At 49.2% G+C, this 20,036-nt stretch overlaps 2 protein-coding genes across 6 annotated transcripts in view; one reads left to right on the top strand and one right to left on the bottom strand.

The window, feature by feature from the left end:
* The window catches only part of SSH2 (slingshot protein phosphatase 2), a 118,830-nt gene extending 113,417 nt beyond the window's left edge, over positions 1–5,413 (bottom strand). Inside the window, exon 1 of one of the 2 annotated variants that reach the window (XM_081844057.1) lies at positions 5,342–5,413. In XM_081844057.1, the coding sequence (XP_081700183.1) occupies positions 5,342–5,344 (3 nt within the window). In that variant the 5' untranslated portion in view covers positions 5,345–5,413. Of the gene's footprint in view, positions 1–3,052; positions 3,131–5,341 lie in introns of those variants that run through there. The other variant, XM_081844058.1, reaches the window with a different exon arrangement.
* The window catches only part of EFCAB5 (EF-hand calcium binding domain 5), a 51,701-nt gene continuing 34,626 nt past the window's right edge, over positions 2,962–20,036 (top strand). For 2 of the 4 annotated variants that reach the window (XM_081844063.1, XM_081844060.1), the window contains exons 1-6: positions 2,962–3,083; positions 7,739–8,031; positions 10,147–10,712; positions 11,809–11,965; positions 12,874–12,937; positions 16,981–17,051. In XM_081844063.1, coding sequence (XP_081700189.1) covers positions 10,153–10,712; positions 11,809–11,965; positions 12,874–12,937; positions 16,981–17,051 — 852 coding nt within the window. In that variant the 5' untranslated portion in view covers positions 2,962–3,083; positions 7,739–8,031; positions 10,147–10,152. Of the gene's footprint in view, positions 3,084–7,738; positions 8,032–10,144; positions 10,713–11,808; positions 11,966–12,873; positions 12,938–16,980; positions 17,052–20,036 lie in introns of all 4 variants that reach the window. The other 2 variants (XM_081844061.1, XM_081844062.1) reach the window with 2 other exon arrangements.

The raw sequence follows: 20,036 nt of genomic DNA, 5'->3' as shown, positions 1-20,036 counted from the left end.
GCCTACAACAAGCCCAAATTCTAAGGTCTTAATCCCAGAAAATAATGCACAGGATAAATGACATTTTTAGTAATAAATCAAGTGTGGTGATCGTGGGTTGCCTTTTTAAAAAAGAAACCGGCATCTATACATGGGGGTGGGACGCGGGTGGCGCTGTGGGTAAAACCTCAGTGCCTAGGGCTTGCCGATCGTATGGTCGGCAGTTCGAATCCCCGCAGTGGGGTGAGCTCCCATCGTTCGGTCCCAGCTCCTGCCCACCTAGCAGTTCGAAAGCACCCCTAAGCGCAAGTAGATAAATAGGTACTGCTTTATAGCGGGAAGGTAAACGGCGTTTCCGTGTACTGTGCTGGTGCCGGCTCGCCAGAGCAGCTTCGTCACGCTGGCCAAGTGACCCGGAAGTGTCTCCGGACAGCGCTGGCCCCCGGCCTCTTAAGTGAGATGGGCGCACAACCCTAGAGTCGGACACAACTGGCCCGTACGGGCAGGGGTACTTTTACCTTTTTATACAAGGGGGTGGGAGAAGGATGATAACTTAAGTACAGCAGGAGATTGAAACTGGCTACTTCCTCATATACCCACTATTGAGAGTACAGTAATCAAGTTGGCAAGTACAAAGGAGAAGGCCTTTCTGCTGTGGTTCCATGTGCCTAGAATGAATTACCAACCTCTCTCCGACTCAGGCCCTGTCCCTTCAGGTGGTTGGGAAAGTCCTAAAGACCCATTTGTTTTTCTCTGTTATTTCCAGAGATGTTTCGATTCTCCTGCTGCTGATTTTGGCAACTGGAATGTCCTGTATTTTAGTATTTTAGGACCGGATGTCGTTGTTCTATTCTTAGGGACATAGGAAGCTGCTTTATCCCAAGTCAGGTCACTGGCCCACCAAGCTCAGCATTGCCCACGGCGGCTGGAAACAGTTCTCCAGAATTTCAGGCAGGTCCCAGTCCTAAGTCGGAGATGCCACTGAGACCTTGAACCCAAGACCATTGGCATCCTAAGTAGGCCCTCCACCACTGTGCTCCAGTGGCCCTTCTAGCTGGCTTCTACAAGTGGATTGTTTGCTACAGTTTCTGTCTACATATTTATTAGAGTTTCTTATATCCAACCTTCCGGGGGGGAAATCATTCCAAGAGAGATTAGGAGAAACAATGAGGCACGTTTTTAAAAACCACAACAAACAACACCAACATATAACAAAGTAATCAGGATCCTTTCCACAGGGCAGATGGTGGCAGAATTACTATTAATTACATTAATTTGCTGCATTTTTAGTGTAAGCTTTCTTGAAAGGTCTGTGCCCTTATAAAGGCAGCCCCAAATGTACACACAGGTACTCAAAAAAATTCCCTTCTTTAAAAAACAACAGCATTCTAAGGTGCACATCCTTGCAAAACAAGAACTTAAAACTTGAAATGAGTCATTGGATGGGGAAGTCATAGCTCAGTAGTACAGAGTCCCTGCTTTGCATGTAGAAGGGCCTAGGTTCAGTCCTCAACATCTCCAGGTAGGGCTGGGAATGTTCTCAGTCTGAAACCCTAGAGTGCGGCTGCCGGTCACATTACCCAATACTGAGCTACATGGACCAATAGTCTGATTTACTGTATGGCAGCATCCTATCTTCTTATTTCAAGGCGGCTTGCCTGGTGCCTTCATTACATATCTTTAGCCACTACGTGAAAGCCTTTCTCTATAAACAGGCCTTTGGGTGATCAACATTCCATGAACTTTTTAAATGTGTTGGGGCAGGAGGTAATTGGTTTCTTTTTCTTTTATTATGTATTATGTGATCGCATTTTGTATTTATGTGGCGAAACCACCCTGTGATCTTCAGATTAAGGGCGGTATACAAATTTAATAAATTAATAAATAAGTCTCTTTATTCAGAACCAATGAGGACTAGAATCTTACTTTGCTTTTAGGGAAATGACTGTAACCCAGATGGTAGAGCATCTGCTTTTGCATGCAGTAGGTCCCAGGTTCAGTCTCCAATGGCTTCTCCAGGTAGGGCTGCGAGAGCCACTACCAGTCAGTGCAAACAACACTGAGCTAGATGGACCAGTGGCCAGACTTGCTGTACGCTCTTCCTATGTCCCTGTTTCAAATAAGCCCCTTAATTAAGAACCACGTGGACTGGGCTTGTGCTTTATTTTGAAGGGATATTTTGCCTGGTTCAGTACAAGGCAGTCTCATTTTGGAAGCAGCCGTGTTTCTCAAGACTGGCTGCTGGAAACCACAGGAGAGGAGAGTCCTCTTGTGCTCAGGTCTTGCTTGAGGGTTTCTCTTTGGGGCATCTGGTTGGCCACTGTAAGAACAGGATGTTGGATTAGATGGGCCACTGGCCTGATTCACCTGGCTCTTCTGATGTTCTTATGGGGAGGGCAAGACTATCAATTGCTGCTAGCCATGATGGCAATGCTCTGCCTCCACAGAGATAGCAATGCTTCTGAATACCCGGTTGCTGGAAACCACAGGAGGGGAGAGGGCTCTTGTGCTGGAATCCTGCTTGCAGGTATCCCACAGACACCTGGTTGGCCCCTGGGGGAAGAGGATGCTGCGCTAGATAGGCCCCCTTTGGCCTGATCCAGCCGGGCTCTCCTTGCCTTCTTATTCCTGTGGTTCTCCTGAGATAAATTGTAAATAAAGAGACGCACACCCCTTTCAAAAAAAGGAAGCTTTAGCCCAAATTTAGCTCCGCGCCCTCATTTAGTCAGGAGGAGAAATTAAAGGAGAGGCGTGTGGTTGGGGGTGGATGGCAGAATGAATGAATGAATGAATGAATGGAGGGGGAAAGACAGAATGAATGGGCTGCAGCTGTCAACGCGGGCCTAGAGGGGGCCAAGGCAGAGGAGGGGGACGGCGTCGGGAGGGGGACAAAATAGCCCGGCGAGAAAGAGCAGCGCGGAATCGGGGCGGTTGGCCGAGAAGGGAGGCGAAGAGCGGCGCGCGAGGATGCCGCGCATGCGCGCCCGGCCTCGCGCCGGACCCTATGCGGCGGCGGCGGCGGCGCCTTCCCCCCTGGCGGCTGAGGGAGCGCGAGGCGCCGAGAGAGACTCACCGAGGCGCAGGGGCTGGAGGTGGCGCTCGGGGTAGGCGAGCGCTGGACCGTCACCAGAGCCATCGGGGCGCGGCGGCGGGGCCTCCCCGGCCGGCCTGCCGGGAGCCTTTTCCCTCCTTTCCCTGTCACTCCATGGCCGGGCGGCGGAGAGGCTCGGAAGGGGAGAGGGGGGAGGGCGGGCGGCGGCTGAGGCGACCGCGGGGGGAGGGAGGGGGGAGGGAAGGAGGGCGCGTCGGCGGAGACCACAGCTGCTGCGGCGGCGGCGGCGGCGGCGGCGGCGGCGGCAGCTCCTCGCCCGCCAACGGTCTCTCGCCGACTGAGGCGCGGCGGGGCTGGGCCGGCCGGGCACAATGAAGCGCCAGCGCGCATGCGCCACCTGTCAAGCGGGGGACGCTCCGCCTCCTCCGGCGCTCCGCCCACACGCCGCCGCTCCGCCTCCCTCTGCAGAGCTTAACCCTCGCGCTCCCGGTGCTGCGAGAGTGTCTAGGTCAGTGCGGCTTTTGGGGAATGGCTCACACACACACCCCCCCCCCGGCTCCATAAACTCATCCCCAGTGTCCCACCACCCTATAAAAATGCATTGTGCCCCGCTACCCTGTTTTTTAAAATAGCATTATTTAGGGTACGGTTTGCATGACCCACTAAGGAAGGTAATAACGGCGCAATGGAATTCAAAGTAACAGTTAATTGCGGGTTTGTTCCAAAGTCCGATTTATAGGTCCTCGGAAAGAGTAACTTATAGGCGCGAGTGTGTGACACGGGGTAGTACAAAAATAAAGAGATGCTCCGATCTCATCTTGTAGCTAAAAGAAAAGAATATACGGCAAAGAATATTGCACGGAGAATTATTTTTGCGCATACTAAGGAAAATAAGAGTGAAGGAAATTTATAGCATAATATATTTATAAATAACATGCACAAAGCTTCACCTACATACCTACAAGAACTGATATATGAGAAAACCAATAGCTATTACCAGTAATTGGCTAGCTTGGGAAAACTCAGAATTGTAAATATGTGTCCAAAGGAAATAGCTTTGAAAGCAATGAGCAGTAAAACTTTAAATAAGAAGCAAGGAAGGTGTTTTGCTTTAGGCTTCGGTCTGGTCAATTGTAAGTAAATAAGCATTCAGAGGGACCTCCTTCTGCAACCCCCTGCCACCCCCTTGCCTCTTAGTGCCCCCCTAGGTGATCCCAGGGGGGCAGTACTAACCTCTTTGGGACCCACAGCTCTAGGTGCAAACAAGAGTTGGGTAGCCCTTTCAAGGTTGCTGGATTCCCAGCTCCCAACTTCAGTCCCAGCAGCCAGCCACTGACCAATGCTCCAAGGATGAGGATGGGAGGTGAAGCACAGACACCTTTGGAGGGCCAAAGATGTTCTCAGGGCCAGATAAAGAGATTTAGAGGCCCTAAGCACTGAAAAGGTTATGGTACTGTCATATGTAATTTGAAATAAAAGCCAACCTAAGCTGTAAAATAAAACTTCAGTTTTCAAAATGTCACAAACCTTACATATATGCTGAATATAGAAGTATGTCATACACAATGCATTGCAGAATTTATTTTCTTGCATGATCTGTGTTAATTGGATGCCCCCTCGTTGAGATGGGGATAAGTAATGAAAATAAACCAGAAAAATGGGGAAAGAGCGTGTCATGAGATGTTAAGAAATCTAACAAAGTTCTGATTTCCCTCAGTTTTCCCCCAGTGCTTTTTTAAAAAGATCTACAGTATATCAAATTTGTTCCAAAAACGTTCTCATTTTTTGGTGCCCCTGCCTTACTGGTACCCTAAGCAAGTGCAAGACTATAGCCCTCATGATTCTAACTAAATACATGGTTAAGCTAGGAAGCTGCCTAAAACTGAGTCCATTTAGCACAGAATTGTCTACACTGACTGGCAGCAGCTTCCCAGGGCTTCAGGTCTTTCCCAGCCCTATCTAGAGATTGAACCTGGGACCTTCTGCATGCAAAGCAGGTGTTCTACCACTGAGCTACGATTCTTCTCCCCTGCTTCATTTCTGCACATTAAGGCACAAGAGCAGTAAAAAGGTATCAATGTACTGGCATAGAAACCCAGCAAACTTCGAAAGGCATTCTCTATTTGGCCACTGAGCTCAGGCTTGAAGTCACAATCATATTACATATCTAGGGTATTCAGTTGAATAATATAAACAGAATGCTTGACTCCATGCTCTGATTAAATCTGTGACACCAAGTTACTTTCCCTGTGAAAAGTTGTCTGCAAAAGGGTTTTCCTTCTGCTGCTGGACTGCAAACAAAATACTCACCATTCAAGCCTGGCCAGTTACAGAATATACAGTACATTTCTTGGCCTTGCGTCCAGGGATTCCAATGATATTAAACACACAAAAATATGGAAAGCCATTAAAATGTCCAAGAAGAACAGCCAAAAGCAGCATGAGAATCAGCAAGTGTGCGCATTTTTCTGGAAAGGGAACACATAGGGGAAAAGTCAACGAAAAGCAGAGAGCAGGGTATGCACAAATGTTAAGAACTGCCAGTCAGTGTAGACAACGCTGAGCCAGACAGGCCAATGGTCTGACTCAGTCAGCTTCCTGTGTACCTATTTAAATCAGGCATTCATTCAAAGCCATGAGGACTGGAATATTTCTTTATTCTTAAGGGAAGGACCGTAGTTCAGCGACAGAAAACATCTTGCTTTGCATGCTGATGGCGCCAGGTTCAACCCTGGCATCTCCAGGTAGCGCTGGGAATATTCCCGCTGTCTGAAACCACATTCTAGTACTCCCATAGCATCCTTTGAAAAATAGCAGATGAAGGAGGCAGCCCCAAAGATTAGGGTGCTGAGGCCTCTCTGCTTAAAACATCATCAGTGGCCCAATCAGGAAAATGCTAGCACCCTGTTTTCACTAATAATAATAATAATAATTATTATTATTATTATTATTTATTATACCCCGCCCATCTGGCTGGGCTTCCCCAGCCACTCTGGGTGGCTTCCAAAAAAATATTAAAATACTGTAATACATCAAAGATTCAAGGCTTCCCTAAACAGGGCTGCCTTCAGATGCTGATGTACATTTAAAGTTCATTACTATATATATATACTATATATATATATATATACTATATATATATATATATATATATATATATATATATACATATATATACTGGGAATTGTGGTTTATCCCCCCCCCAACAGAGCTATAATTCCCAGCACCCTTAACAAACTACAGTTCTCAGGTTTCTTTGGGGAAATTCATGTGTGTTCAGTGTGCTTAAATGTATGATGTGGATGTGACCAAAGGAAAAATGCCTTGCATTCAGGGCCAGATGAGAAGCATCGCCTTGAGGGCAAAAGACAAACACACTCACACAGAGGACAATTGCTAGTCCTGAAGGAGAGCCATTTTGTTTGCTGATTTCCTACTGTTTAAGTCCCATCTGTCCAGCACAAACTTAGATGCTCAAAGCAAGGGGTGGGGGAAAGACGCTAAGCAGAAGAGCAGATCATTACCAGCAAAATATTCCATAACCAAGTTTTAATAGCTGGTTAGCCTGAGTCCAGTGGAACTACTAGTCCACTCATGCTGTCATGCACCTTCTGCTGGCTTTCAGACAGGAAATCACACGGATTAATTTTTAATGTATTCACATGTTCTACTTAATGTTTAAAATACGCTCATGTCTTAATTGTCTGGGCTCTGTGCGGACTCTGCTGTCTGCGCAGTCAACAAATGGTTGGGGGGGGGGAAGCAGAAGGGTTTCAGCCAATGTTATTTCCTGGGGCGGGGAGTTCCACAGCCTCCATGCTGATGACAGAGGTGGTCTCTTCTGTTCACCCTGCCAAAGATAGAACGTAAGAGCAAAGCCTCCCCTGACGACATGGCACATGGCATTTCACAGAGGAACACTGGGGAAAGGCCATCGGTCAATTGCAGAGCATCTTATTTGCACGCAGAAGGTCCCAGGTTCAATCCCTGACAGCATCTCCAGGCAGGACCAAGGAGGTCCCATCCCGGAAAACCTGGAGAGCTGCCGCAGGTCATTGTGGACCACAGTAAGCTGGACAGCACAATGGCTCAGCTTTATGTAAGAAGCCATGATGGTTCAGGTTTGGGACCATCTTAAACGTATAGATAATAATTGTGCCCTCAGAAAAGGATGGCTGAAATCAGACCATGCCTGCCCTGTCAGTTAATTACAGCACAAGCCTTAAGTGTGCCTACTCAGGAGTAAGCCCCACCGAATTCACGCTGCCCGGCTAGCTTTTAATGTGCACCTCTTACTTGTTTGCTGGGCCAAGGAGTTTTATCTCAGTCCCATCGACACAGTTCTAAAGGCTACCTTTTATATCAAAGAGCCCACGAGGGCGTTGTGACCAGGTGGCCCCAGGAACATGCCCTGCTCTCTTTATCGTTAGGAGTCCACCAAAAGCCTTTCCCAGAATTTGACCTGCAATAGACCCATTCTCTGCTTACAGCCTCAGGGGAAAAACAAGCCATCTAACGCCACTACCACCATCACCGCAGCTCCCTTGCTGCCCTCCAGGCTGTTTGAGGCACTTGCTGAAACCTGTGATCTCCTCTTCCCCCAGGAAGGGTCATGCCGCTGTCACTGCCTCCTCCCAGCGTAAGACTTGGCTGTTAACTCTGATCTCTCGTGTCTCTCTCTCTCTCATTTTATTCCTAACAACACAGTGATGTCATTGCAGCAAGGCTGAACACGAAGGCGCTCACCCTCCTCCAGCTGCCAGAAAAGGGAGATGACCCACCTCACTCTGTAGTTGGAAGCCCAGCAACCCCCTGGGGACTGTTGCTCGGCAACAGTCAAACACACACACAGAAGAGTAAGATTCTGTGAGAGTCCTCTGGATTCCCTGGTAAGTTTCTCGGTGGTTAAAATTAGACGGCTCTCTTCCTTGAATCTCCAGGCAACTCCAGCATAGCTTGGGAGGGGGGCATCTCCCTTTCTGGATGCTGGCTCTGAAAAGGTAAGGGAAGACATGCGATTTCTGCGCTGCTCTTTGGAAGGGTCGGGCTTTGGAGAGCTTAGAGAAGGAAAAAACGCCAGGATACTAGAGTACCACAAACCACCTTTTGTCACTGGCGCTGCCAGCGGTAGGGTTTACGCCTTGCATATTCACCTAGGAGTAGGAAAGATACCTTGGAGAGCTGCTGCCAGTCAGTGTAGACAATGCTAGCTAGCTAGACCAGCAGTCTGGGTTGCTGAAAGGCAGCTCTCTATGTTATTTACACCAGCCCATTATTCAGAGTCATAAGGGCTGGATGCTTGGGGGAAGGGCTCTGTGGCAGGACATCTGCTTTGTGTGCAGAAGGCTCCAGCTTCAAGCTCCAATGGCATCACCAGATAGGGCTGGAACGACTCCTGCCTGTGGCCCTGTTGAGCCGCTGCCTGTCGGTGTTTACCGGGGGAACCACTACTGGAATGGTGGCTTACGAAACAACTGCAGCTCAGTAGATAATACTGAAGTTGATGGGCTGGAGGTCTGGCTCTGTAGACAGCAGCTCCTTCTGTTCCCTTCTCTGTGATTTTAACATCCATCTTGTACCTGGTTCACATCGGGCTGAGAGAGAAGTGCTTATCCCAAGGGAGCAGAAGATGCTGTGGCGAGGGAGAGCAAAGATCGGAGAAGGGAATGGAGAAAGAGATCTGGTTGGCCACTGTGAGAACCGGACGCAGGACAATCCAGCAAGTCTCAGCTTATGTTTTCACAGTCATAGTACTGTAGAGCTGGAAGGGTTCCTGAGGTTCTCTGGTCCAACCCAATGCAATGCAGGAATATGCAGCTGTCCCAGACAGGGATCCAACCTGCAGCCTTGGCGTTATCAGCACCACACTCTAACCAACTGAGCTATCCAGTGCTGTCTGGTCCAAAGGCTATAAAACTAAGGGACGTTAAAGCTCACCTCACGTCATATGATGAGTGGGAAGGGGTGAAGATGACAGCCTATACAGGGGCCACATTACAACCCCTCGATAGCTCCCTTGTCTCTTGGCTTAAGGTGAGAAGGTGGGCACAGCTCTTCTCAACCATTCGATTTGTGGCCCCGGTGTCTACTCTCCCTTATTCATCCATGTTGGCAAGCAGGTATCCAGGTGTTCCGCACAAGAGGTGAGAGCAGAAGGCCGACAACAGGATCACAGAGAAAATGGGCCTTGTATTTTAAAAATCCAAAGTATGTGGTAGCAATTCTGCCTGCAACCAAATCTTAGGGCTGCAGAGCTCTTGTGATTTCATAGTCTCCGAAATGGCCCTCTGCTGGGCATCCAGGAAAAAAACCACAGAATGTGTTCTCAAGAGCGAAACTAGTGTGAAATTGGTGACCTTGATGGATCTTAAGGCCCATCTATAATGGGTGGCTGGAGGGGAATAGTTATATCCACAAGAATCATACCACACATATTCCTATTTAAATCAGCCCTTAGTTTTAAACCAAGAGGACTGGGTTCTTGCCTCTTTGTTGTTGTTTGTTGCTATTGTTGCTGTTGCTGCTGTTTACTTTTTATTGTATTTATTTACAACCAAAAAACAAGAACAACAATATCAACTAGGTACGATAAAGATATTGTTGAATAGATTATTGGGAAACCCTTCAGCTACAAGGGAAGGAAAGATATAACAAAAACAAAATAAAGGGGAAAGATAGGCTTGATATCATCAATTAGCAGTAGTTATATTTAATCTGAGAGTGTCCAGTAAATGTAAGTATTCCATAATGTTATCTGACTCGATTGAAATGGTAACGCATATTCATTGATATTAATATGAGTTAAAAATGGCCACCCTACGATGTAAAATTTGTTTTGTGTTTTGTTTTGCAAGGCCTGTAGCCACTTGGTTGTGATACGCTGGAGACATTCTGAAAGGGCTGCCCCAATATTTGGGGGGGGGGGAGAGAGCCATAGCTCAGGGTTATAGCCCCTGCTTTGCATGCAAAAGGCTCCCAGTGCCTCCAGGCAGGGCTGGTAAGGAGCCCTGGCTGAAACCCTGAAGAGCCGTTGCCGGTCAGGGTAGACAGTACTGAGGTAGATGGACCCAATGCTCTGACTCCATCTACGTTCCTTCTTTTTCTGATGTGCAGAGTGAAACATGGATATAGAACCAGAGAAGAGCGAGGCGGGTTCGGAGAGAAGCCCCGTCAGTGAGACACTTTTGGAAGAAGCAACAGGCAGCCCAAGCGGGGCGGTTCGGCCGTTGACTCCGCGGACAGATGCTCAGTGGAAGTCCATTTTCTATGAGACCCTGCAGCCGAGGGCTTTGGATCTGCAGCAGACGAGGGTGGAGAAGCTCCGCAACAGCAAGATGGTGCAAAAAAAGGCTGAGAAGAAAGAGCCTCCGGACAAGCTGTCTCGTGACTGGTTCAACGACGAGAGCATGACCCTGGAGACTCGGGCCTACCTGGTTGATAAGCTCCTCCCCACCTTGGTCCCTGGCGTGGAGAAGCTGCTCAGGGTTGCGGAGAAGAAGAAGGCCCTGGAAAGGAAGGAATCTGAACCCCTTACCTTTGACCCCATTACTTTCCTGGGAGAGTACCTGATGAGGCACAACCCAGCCTATGAGATTTCCGCCATGCCCAATCCCTACGTGCGTGGATTGAAAGCCGTCGCAGACGAGCTGAAAACCAAAGTGCCCGAGACCACGTTGCACAAGTGAGTGTCTCCAGCCTGCAACCTCCCTTCCACAAAGCCTGGTCAGCCATTGCGGATGAGGAACGGTCGAAGCGGGTGAAGGGAGGCGGGTAGGAAGAGTGCGACTTGCAACCCTCCGAGGTGTTTGTCAGCACAGCCACTCTGACTTCCACCAGCACATCATGGCGTGGAGGCAAAGGCTGAGGAGACATGTTCAGTACGGGGACTCGGGCAGAGACACAGAGGGCGGGTTGTTTTTATCTATACACACTCCAAGAGCCGACCTCTTAAGAGCATGGGAATGCAAGTGCGTCCTGCAACAAAATGTTGCAGTATATCCCCATTGCCTTAAGGAGTGCACCTCCTCCTCTGCAATCCCTGTAGAAGGGGCTCTGGCAGGCCATTCTACCACCCCCAATTTTCCTCCCCCCTTTTTTTTGTTTTCCAGCTGACCGGCAACATTCCAAGCCCCCTACTCAGTCTTTGTTTGGGGCTGGCTGGAGTATGGGGCATACTTCAGGAATCCCACCCAAGCATGCTGATAACTCCCTCTTCTTTCTTAGTGACCTCTTTCATGCCTAGTTCTGTTGGCACTCACCAGCTGTGATCACCATTAGAGGGAAGTGATCAGTCCAATGACTCAATTAGTCCGGTATCCTGCATCCCCACCCCCACCCCACCATTAGCTGTTGGCACCTGTCTGTCTCAAGAGGCAATGGAGTATGCCTTTGGGGGTGAACCGCTGGAGAATCACAGCGCCTGTTGTGGCTTCAGACTAGTGACTCGCAGCTGTTGCCTTCTGTGTTGTTTTTGCTGTGTTAGCAGCACCAAAGTGACCTCTCCAGGGCACAAGTGTGTATGGAGGTCCTGGGCTGCCCAGAGAACAAGATGTGGTCCAAAGGAAAGGAGAGCGAGACGCTTGGCACCAGCTTGGCTGCAGGAGTTGCTGGAAGGAGGCATACAGGGTGCCGTCCAACTGCCTTAGGGACTCCGCTCCTGAGTTGTGCAGTCACAAAGCATTAATTTACTTCAGGGGAGTGCTCAGCTGTAAGAAATTTCTGGGGTGGGTGGGAGTAAGGCACCCCGGTTCAAGTCCCGTTACCCCTGTGCCCTGCAGGCTGGAACAGATGAAGACTCTGGTCAAAGAAAAACGCAAGCAAAGGGAGCAGGTGGAAAAGATCAAGACTCACGTGAGAGACATGCGGAAGGAGGCTCTGTCCATGCAGTTCAAAGAGTGGACAATGGATCTCACAGGACAGATCCCTGTTCTGCTGGTAACGTTGCCCCCCCCCCCCCACACACACACAAAAAGAAAGCCAGGACGACTGGTTGGTTTGAAAGCCACTCTCCTTTTGCCATATTGCTGGCAGTGAACAGGCCTGGTCTGAAGATGGCTGCTGAGGCTCAGCCCCTCTCCCTCTGTTCCATGCCTACTTTTTTGTATGGACTCGCTGAGTCCTTGGTCAGCAACAATTTTTTAAAGAAGGGCTAAATTTCCAGTTCTGAAGGACCCGCAATAGGAAAAGCACTACTTAGGGCTCACCCACACTTCTGCTTGGCGTGAAATTTGATCGTATTGTATCCCAATTAATTCCCCCGGGCCTGAGAGCTTTTCTTGTTGTTTCGCACCTGTGCCCTGTAGAAATCCTATCTTACCCACTGAAGCTTGATTCAGGGAAATCTCTCCGGATTTTCCATGCATCAGGTAAGATCTGATTCAGTGGATAAGATCGGATTTTCGCAAGGCAGGGTCATCCCTAGGCTGACCACACATTCGAAGTAAGGAGTCAGACGGAACCAAAACTGCACAATGCCACACCTATCCCAGTTCCCATTTACCCCCAGGCCTGGCACCCTCAACTCATAGCCCATAGTCAAGAAGTCATCTCCAGACCGGTGCGTGATCCAACTTCTGACAATTCAGATAGCTCAGCTGGTAGACTCTTAATCTCTGGTTCGTGAGTTCGAGCCCCACACTGGGCAAAATATTCCTGCATTGCAGGGGACTGGACTAGATGGCCCTCATGATCCCTTCCAACTTGACAATTCTACGCTTCTATGCTTCCAGCTCTGAATGACTCGTAAGGCTGAGGGGTGCTCCTCCCAGCCCAACAGAGCCTGGATTGGGCCAAAAGGAGGCCTCTTTTTGACCAGCCCTTGAAATGGGTTCTTTCACTTGCAGATCCAAAGTGCCTTGAAGTCATTCATGGAGTCTGTCTCTTCAGAACTCAGTGACGATGGGACAGGTAATGCCACATCCACCTTCCCTCTGTTCCACAAGCTCTGATCCAAATAACTCCAGTCAAGGAGGGGTGTTCCTGATTGCTGGGAGGGGGGGCAAGGAATCGATGCACACAGAGCCCTCAGGAAAATTTGGGGTTCTCCATCAGCAAAGGCCCCTTCCAACTCTGTGTTTCTGCAGAACCTTCAAATGCATCACAAGTAGCCAAAGAGCTGCGATGCAAAGGCAGGTGCTTTCCCCTAGCAATCTCCCAACCCTGTTCGGCCTTACACCAGCCTTCCTCAACCTAGTGCCCTCCAGATGTTTGGGACCACAAATTCCATGATTCCCAGGCAGCATGACCAGTGGTCAGGGTTCAGGGGAGCTGTAGCCTGAAAGAACTGGGGGACACCAGGTTAGAAAAGGCTGAAGGGTTCTCTTCCAGCCCGGCTGAGATCCTGCACTGCAAGGAGCAAAGCTTAGAGGGGTTGGCCTTGCAGAAGGGAAAGTGGGCGACAAGTTGCGGGGTGAAGGCCAGCTTCTGCAGGATCTGGGAGAGATCCCTCAGGCAGCAGCGACTGTATATAGTTCTGGTTCTCAGACGCAATCCGTGTGTTACGCAGGAGCTCTAACTTCCAGTGTTATTTTGCTCTTCGAAAAGTGGAGGTTTCCCTGGTGTCAAGGCTCAGGATGAGGAAGCCCCAACCCTTTCCCTCTATGCTGTGGCCCTGACCCACAACCACCACACAGCCACAGGCACATGGTATCTAGATTTTCCCCTTGGGCTAATAGCCACATCAGACAGAAGGGGATTAAGTCCTAGGATTCAGATAAGGGCAGTAGCTCAGTGGCAGGGCACCTGCTTGGCATGTAGAAGGTCCCGGGTTCAATTCCAGGTAGGGTTGGGAGGGACTCCTGCCTGAATCCCTGGAGTGCCCCTGCCTGTCGGTATAGATCAGGCATGGCCAAACTTGGCCCTCCAGATGTTTTGGGACTAGAGTCCCCACCATCCCTGACCACTGGGTCCTGTTAGCTAGGGATGATGGGAATTGTAGCCCCAAAACATCTGGAGGGCCAAGTTTGGCCATTCCTGGTATAGATAATACTGAGCTGGACGTCTGACTTGGTGTATAAGGCAGCTTCCTATGTGGGGGCAAAGTGTTCTGTTTCTCCACATCCTACAGATTCTGATCCAGATCATGCCCACAGCTGCTTTCTGAAAGTGAAAATTACATCAGGAGTCCCCGTCCCAGAACTCTCAATATAACATGTAGTTTGGCCTTCACAGCTGAGACATTGAAGCTGTCAAGGTGCTGCCAGGCAAGGAATGTCCAGAGTGAGGAATTAACTCTTTACTGTCAAATGTACACATACAAGTTAGGAAAAGGCAGATCCATCAGTCCTGTGTTTCTGAGCTACTTCTAGAGGTGCACCAGATGAGGCAGCTGTCACAACAGAGAGGCCCCAACCTCGGCTTATCCATCTTCCCCACCCGTGCTTCGCACAAGCAGGTGAAGACTATGCCTGTGTGTAACCTGCTTCTGCTCCTCCCTCTTCAGTCCTCTTCTGGTCCTGGGAGACAGTGAAGCAGGAGAGGTGTGGGCAGGAGGAGGAGGTGTGGAAGCCCTTGACTCTCCACCAGCCTGACCCATCTCTCCTTCCTCCTGCACCTGTTCCTCACTCTCCAATCCTTCACCTTCTCCTGCCTCCAACTCTCATTTCTTAGCTGTTCCAGGCTCACCCAGATCACTGATCCCTTCTGCCAAGTCAGTCTCACACCCCTCTTCTCCCGCTGCCCTCTCATCAGTATCCAGCCACCACTGCTCAGAGTCCAGCCAGTTTCCGGCAGAACCACAAACTAAGAGTCATAGCTGTTGCTCACTTACTACGACCAGCCATGTCTTTTTAGGAGAAGGCTGAAAGTGGGCAGGCGAGAGGCAAGACCAGGGCCACTGCCAGTCTGCCCGAGGCTGATGTGTAAAAATGGACTTGCGAGGCATGTAACCTGTGGGTCATATGTTGCCTGCCCTTTAGTGAGATGCTTGTTCTTCAGGTAACCAGCTGCTCTTTGCTTCCTGGAGCCATCCATTTAGCAGAGCCCAACGCACTGAGCGAGCATAAAGCTGTTCTTTATGGGGTCATGAAAATAATTTACTGCCCGTGAATGTCTTCAGGAGCCAGCAGTAAATGAAGTCCACTGGGTGTTCTCTGGTTAGTCTTCTCTGACCCTGTGGTGGAAGTCCCCCTGGTGGTAACATAACCTTTCTTTCTCTTTCTCTCTCTCTCTCTCTCTCTCTCTCTCTCTCTCTCTCCTGAAATCCCAGAGAAATGCTCTCTGGACTTGCCCCGTCCTTCACCCCATCTTCTGCCCACCCTAAAACACAGCTTGAAGATCTGGCAACTAGGGATAGAGGAGAGATTTGTTTGGATCAGATTTTGATACAGGCCTACCTAATTTGTGCATTCCACAACAATACTCAAACAGCAAGAGAGCTATCCTTTGAAATTCACATTGCAACGAGTTTTGTGATGCAGTTCTCCAATCGAATAATGTGTATTGGGGGGGGTGTATAAAAAAACAATGTTAGTGAAAATATCATATAAAATGCATTTTATTAGAGGAAACTGCTCTAAGATGCTGACTAGTTTTCGTGAGGACTAAAAAAAAAGGTCACAAACTGATGCAAAAATGTGGAGAACTGAATTTAAGATTGAAAAAATGAGAAGCTGAGAGAAACTGAAAATGACAGATACATCCATCCTTATAGACAACCCAGCACTGTGAACATTTACTTGGAAGTCTCTGGGATAAATAGGGGTTATTCCAAAGTCAGAATTGCAACCTGACTGTACTATATATAGTAAACTTTGTTTTCCAAATACAGGTGCTGCAGTTGTTGCTGGGGTGGCACAGAACATAACCTGGTGCTGCTCTGTGTAAAGCAAGCTAAGAAATGTGTTGTTGTTTTTTCCTTCCAAGACTGCTTGCAGTGGTAGACCAGGTTACATATTAGACCAAGCCTGTTTTCTTACCAAAAGAACACAAATCCACCAGGGCAGGGTTATGCGAATTTCCCCCAGCTGCCACCTGTTTTCTAAACAGAAAAAAATGCCACTTCAATATTTTGTGGTTTTATAAATTGTAAACCGGCCTGTGATCTTTGGATGAAGGATGGTATAGAAAGCTAAACAAACAAATAATCTGAAAGCAGGATTTGGCATCATCCCACAGTACCAGTTGGCCAATGGAAGTCCCTTTTTCTGGCATATGTGCTGGGCAAACCAAGACAAGGTCAATGTCAATGTCACGTAGCGGAGAAAGTCACCCACCAACGTTGATGCAGTGATCCTTTGATGGGGAACCTCTGGCCTGGAAGCAGAATGTGGCCCTCCAGGCCTCTCAATGTGGCCCTTGGGACTGACTCCAGGCCACGCTTTCACTAGCCTCCTTAAGGGCTTTTGCCTGGCCAGAATGCCTTCTTTGATGTTGGAGAGATGGGTGTTTGTGTATGTGTGTGCAGAAACGTCTAACTTTTGTGTGGCCCACTGTAGAGTCCCAGCTGTTGCTCTGTCCACTTTTGCCTCTGGCTTGTCCACTTTGCAGCCCCTAGAAGGCTGCCCATGAGGAAATGCGCCCCTTGGGCAGAAGTAAGTTCCACTTGCCTGCTATAATTCATCTTCATCCAGGGGCGGGGTCCGTTTGTTTTAGAGGCAGGGCTATGCAAATGACTCTGAGGGGGAGGAGCCTCCCACAGTTCCAGGCAGGTGGCCTTCCTTTCACAGAGCTCCCACTTGGCCCCACGTTCCCCAATCCTGTGGTTCCAATCAAATATAGGGTATCGAAAGCCCCGGTGCTGGTGTAATTTTATAATACGTTGGTCTCCATGGGAAGAAACCCAGCCTGTGCAAATGAGCTGTGGCCCATTGACCCACAATGAACTGCACTAGTGTTAAAAGATGCAGATTGAACCCGTGGCAGGAAGAGCTCCCTTTGCCAGAGAGGCACAGGATGCTGCCCAGTTCTTCCACTGCTTAACACCTGCTCTCACATCTCCTTCACCTCCACAGGAATCTACGCCAGGCCTCTGGAATCCGCGGGGTCCCTGGCACTGAAGCTGAACGAAGAGCAGTTCACAGAGGTGAGGAGGAGCAACCAGTGGCGTAGCGTGGGGGGTGCAGGGGGGGCCGGCCGCACCGGGCGCAACATCTGGGGGTTAGGGTTAGGGGGCGCAAATCCACAGGTTAGGGGGCGCAAATTACTTGCCTTGCCCCGGGTGCTGACAACCCACGCTACGCCACTGGGAGCAACGTCCCTGAGCAGGGCTTTTTCCTCCTCCTGCTTCTCCCTCTGTGGATAATCAGGTGGAGATAGGAAGTGGGTTAAAGTACCGGTAGATATTCTTTTGAGCCGGGGCCTGGATGGGAGACAGATTAGGAAACATACACACACACACACACACACACACACACACACACCCACACACCCCTTGAGTTTCAAGGGTAACATAGGTGGTGGCTGGAAGAAAGATCCACTCTCCCTGCCACCTGCCAATTTTCCCTGCAAAGGACACCCAGGCAGCCCAACACCACCTTAGTGTTATGAAGCAAATCCAAGGCAGGGAGCCTGATACTCTTCCTTTAGCATATAACTGTGCTGCTAAGAAGCCGTTCATCCTGCAAGGGTGATCCTAGAAATTCAACCTCTCGTGTTTTTAGATTTCCCCATGTCCCAAAATCAGAAAACTGCCACCGCCACCCCCCCAATCCACTGCCTGCAAATGAGGCCACAATGCTAGGGGCCCCAAGATGGTCTGAAGTTGGCTATCTTGGAGCCCTTCTGGCTATTGTCCTTCTCACTTCCAGCCAAGTGAGGGAGGGGGCCTACCCATTTGCTCCCTAGCACAAAGCAACTTCTTTTTGTCTTAACAAATTTTTATATTTCTTCCATACCACATATAGTGATTTTCTTATTAAATGGTTCAGGAATCCTCTGTGTACCTTAACGTTTTCTACCATGAATACGCATGCCAACCAAATCTATTATCATAACCCTCCAAGTCTAAAATATCTGTATTTTGTAATGTTATCCATTCCCGGAGCCAGCAAAGATAAGACACCTCATAATATATCCTTAAATCTGGTAGGGAAAAGCTGCCTCTATCTTTAGAATCTATTAGTAATTTATGTTTTATTATTGGCTTCTTCCCCTGCTAGATAAATTTTGAAATACCTCTTTGCCATTCCTTGAAGGGCAAGTTCTTTTCTTATACTAATGAGTATGACCCATACTTAGGGGCCATTATGGCCCTTGCCTAGCAATTCAACGAAGGGATCCTTCATTAGATTTTAACCCTTGCTGGATCCAGGAATTAGGTATAGGCATCATACAGCCTAAGCCCTCCACAGCCTCACAGCAATATATATATATATATGTATATGAAAGCTCAGCCACTCAAAGGTGTACAGCTTTGTACACAGTTTGGCATGTAGCTCTCCACCTGTCAGATACTGAATTCTTGGGCCTGAGTTCACCTCCACCAACACACCAACACACATAGCAATCAGTTATACATTTCAGGGATCTCCTTTCCACCCCCAGCAGACTTCCAGCCCTCCCCATCCTGCCTCCTCCTCCATGCTCTGCAACAGCCACCAGGAAGAAACAAGGATTCCAAAGCAGAGGCTTCCTTCCAGGGCGAATCAGCAGGGGAAACGCTGAGAGACAAAGTCTAGCAATGTAGTGATAGTTCTGATGAATTCAGATTTTCCACTAGTGGCACTCGGGGGACCATCTTCTATGGGCACCCTCATTATCACACAATTAGCATTGTTCCTAGCGCATCTGTTATTGCTCTTGAAATTCTATTAGCTGATTCATGCAGGAGGCCTGGTATATCCCTAGGGCTCTACAGGTCTCTTGATGGCAATCAGTCTGGAGATATAGATATAGCTGTAAAAACTCTCTCTCTCTCTCTCTCTCTCTCTCTGTGTGTGTGTGTGTGTGTGTGTGTTTGCTTGCCAATCGTATTGTGGAGTCACACTGAAAGTACTATGAGTGCAAGACTGTGGACTAGAACCATGAGCAGCCTTAGCAGTGCCAGTTGGCATGCTTCCTTACTAAAACTGAGGATGGAGCATAAGGCAGCTGGAGGGAGACTCAGAGCAAGTGGCAACATGTCATTACTCACCTCCCTGCTTTTGAAAGCCATCCTTTTAAGCATTCAGCAGAGAAACTTTTTTTTTAAAAGTAATTTGTCAAATCTTGTTTTAAGCTCACAATGAGATATTTAACCTCAGAGTGACTGCAGCTAATTTGGAGAAGGATCAGCAACAACAGGCATGCAAAAAACCCCTTTTCTGTCACCACAATCCATCAGGCATCAGTCTCTGCAGTTCACATTTGAATTCTGGATTCCTTCCTGTTCAACCGTAGGCTAGAGCCTTGGTGGGCAGTGGCATAGCGTGGGGGGTGCAGGGGGGGCTGGCCGCACCGGGCGCAACATCTGGGGGTTAGGGTTAGGGGGCGCCAATCCACGGATTAAAGGTAAAGGTAAAGGTAAAGGTACCCCTGCCCGTACGGGCCAGTCTTGACAGACTCTGGGGTTGGTGCGCCCATCTCACTTAAGAGGCCGGGGGCCAGCGCTGTCCGGAGACACTTCCGGGTCACGTGGCCAGCGTGACAAAGCTGCATCTGGCGAGCCAGCGCAGCACACGGAAACGCCGTTTACCTTCCCGCAAGTAAGCGGTCCCTATTTATCTACTTGCACCCGGGGGATGCTTTCGAACTGCTAAGTTGGCAGGCGCTGGGACCGAGCAGCGGGAGCGCACCCCACTGCGGGGATTCGAACCGCCGACCTTTCGATCGGCAAGCCCTAGGCGCTGAGGCTTTAACCCACAGCGCCACCCGCGTCCCCCTATCCACGGGTTAGGGGGCGCAAATTACTTGCCTTGCCCCGGGTGCTGACAACCCACGCTATGCCACTGTTGGTGGGGAACCTTTTTCAGCCTGAGAGCCACATTGCCTTATAAGCAATCTCCTGGGGGCCACATGCCAGAGGCCAAAAGTGGATGGGCAACACAGAAGCAACTTTCTACTGTAGGCTACATACATTCCAGCCACACAC

Source organism: Podarcis erhardii, assembly GCF_964252035.2.
Source record: "Podarcis erhardii genome assembly, chromosome: 16".
Taxonomy (NCBI): domain Eukaryota; kingdom Metazoa; phylum Chordata; class Lepidosauria; order Squamata; family Lacertidae; genus Podarcis; species Podarcis erhardii.
Note: the sequence above shows the minus strand (reverse complement) of the source record. Positions and strands in the feature narration are given on the sequence as shown.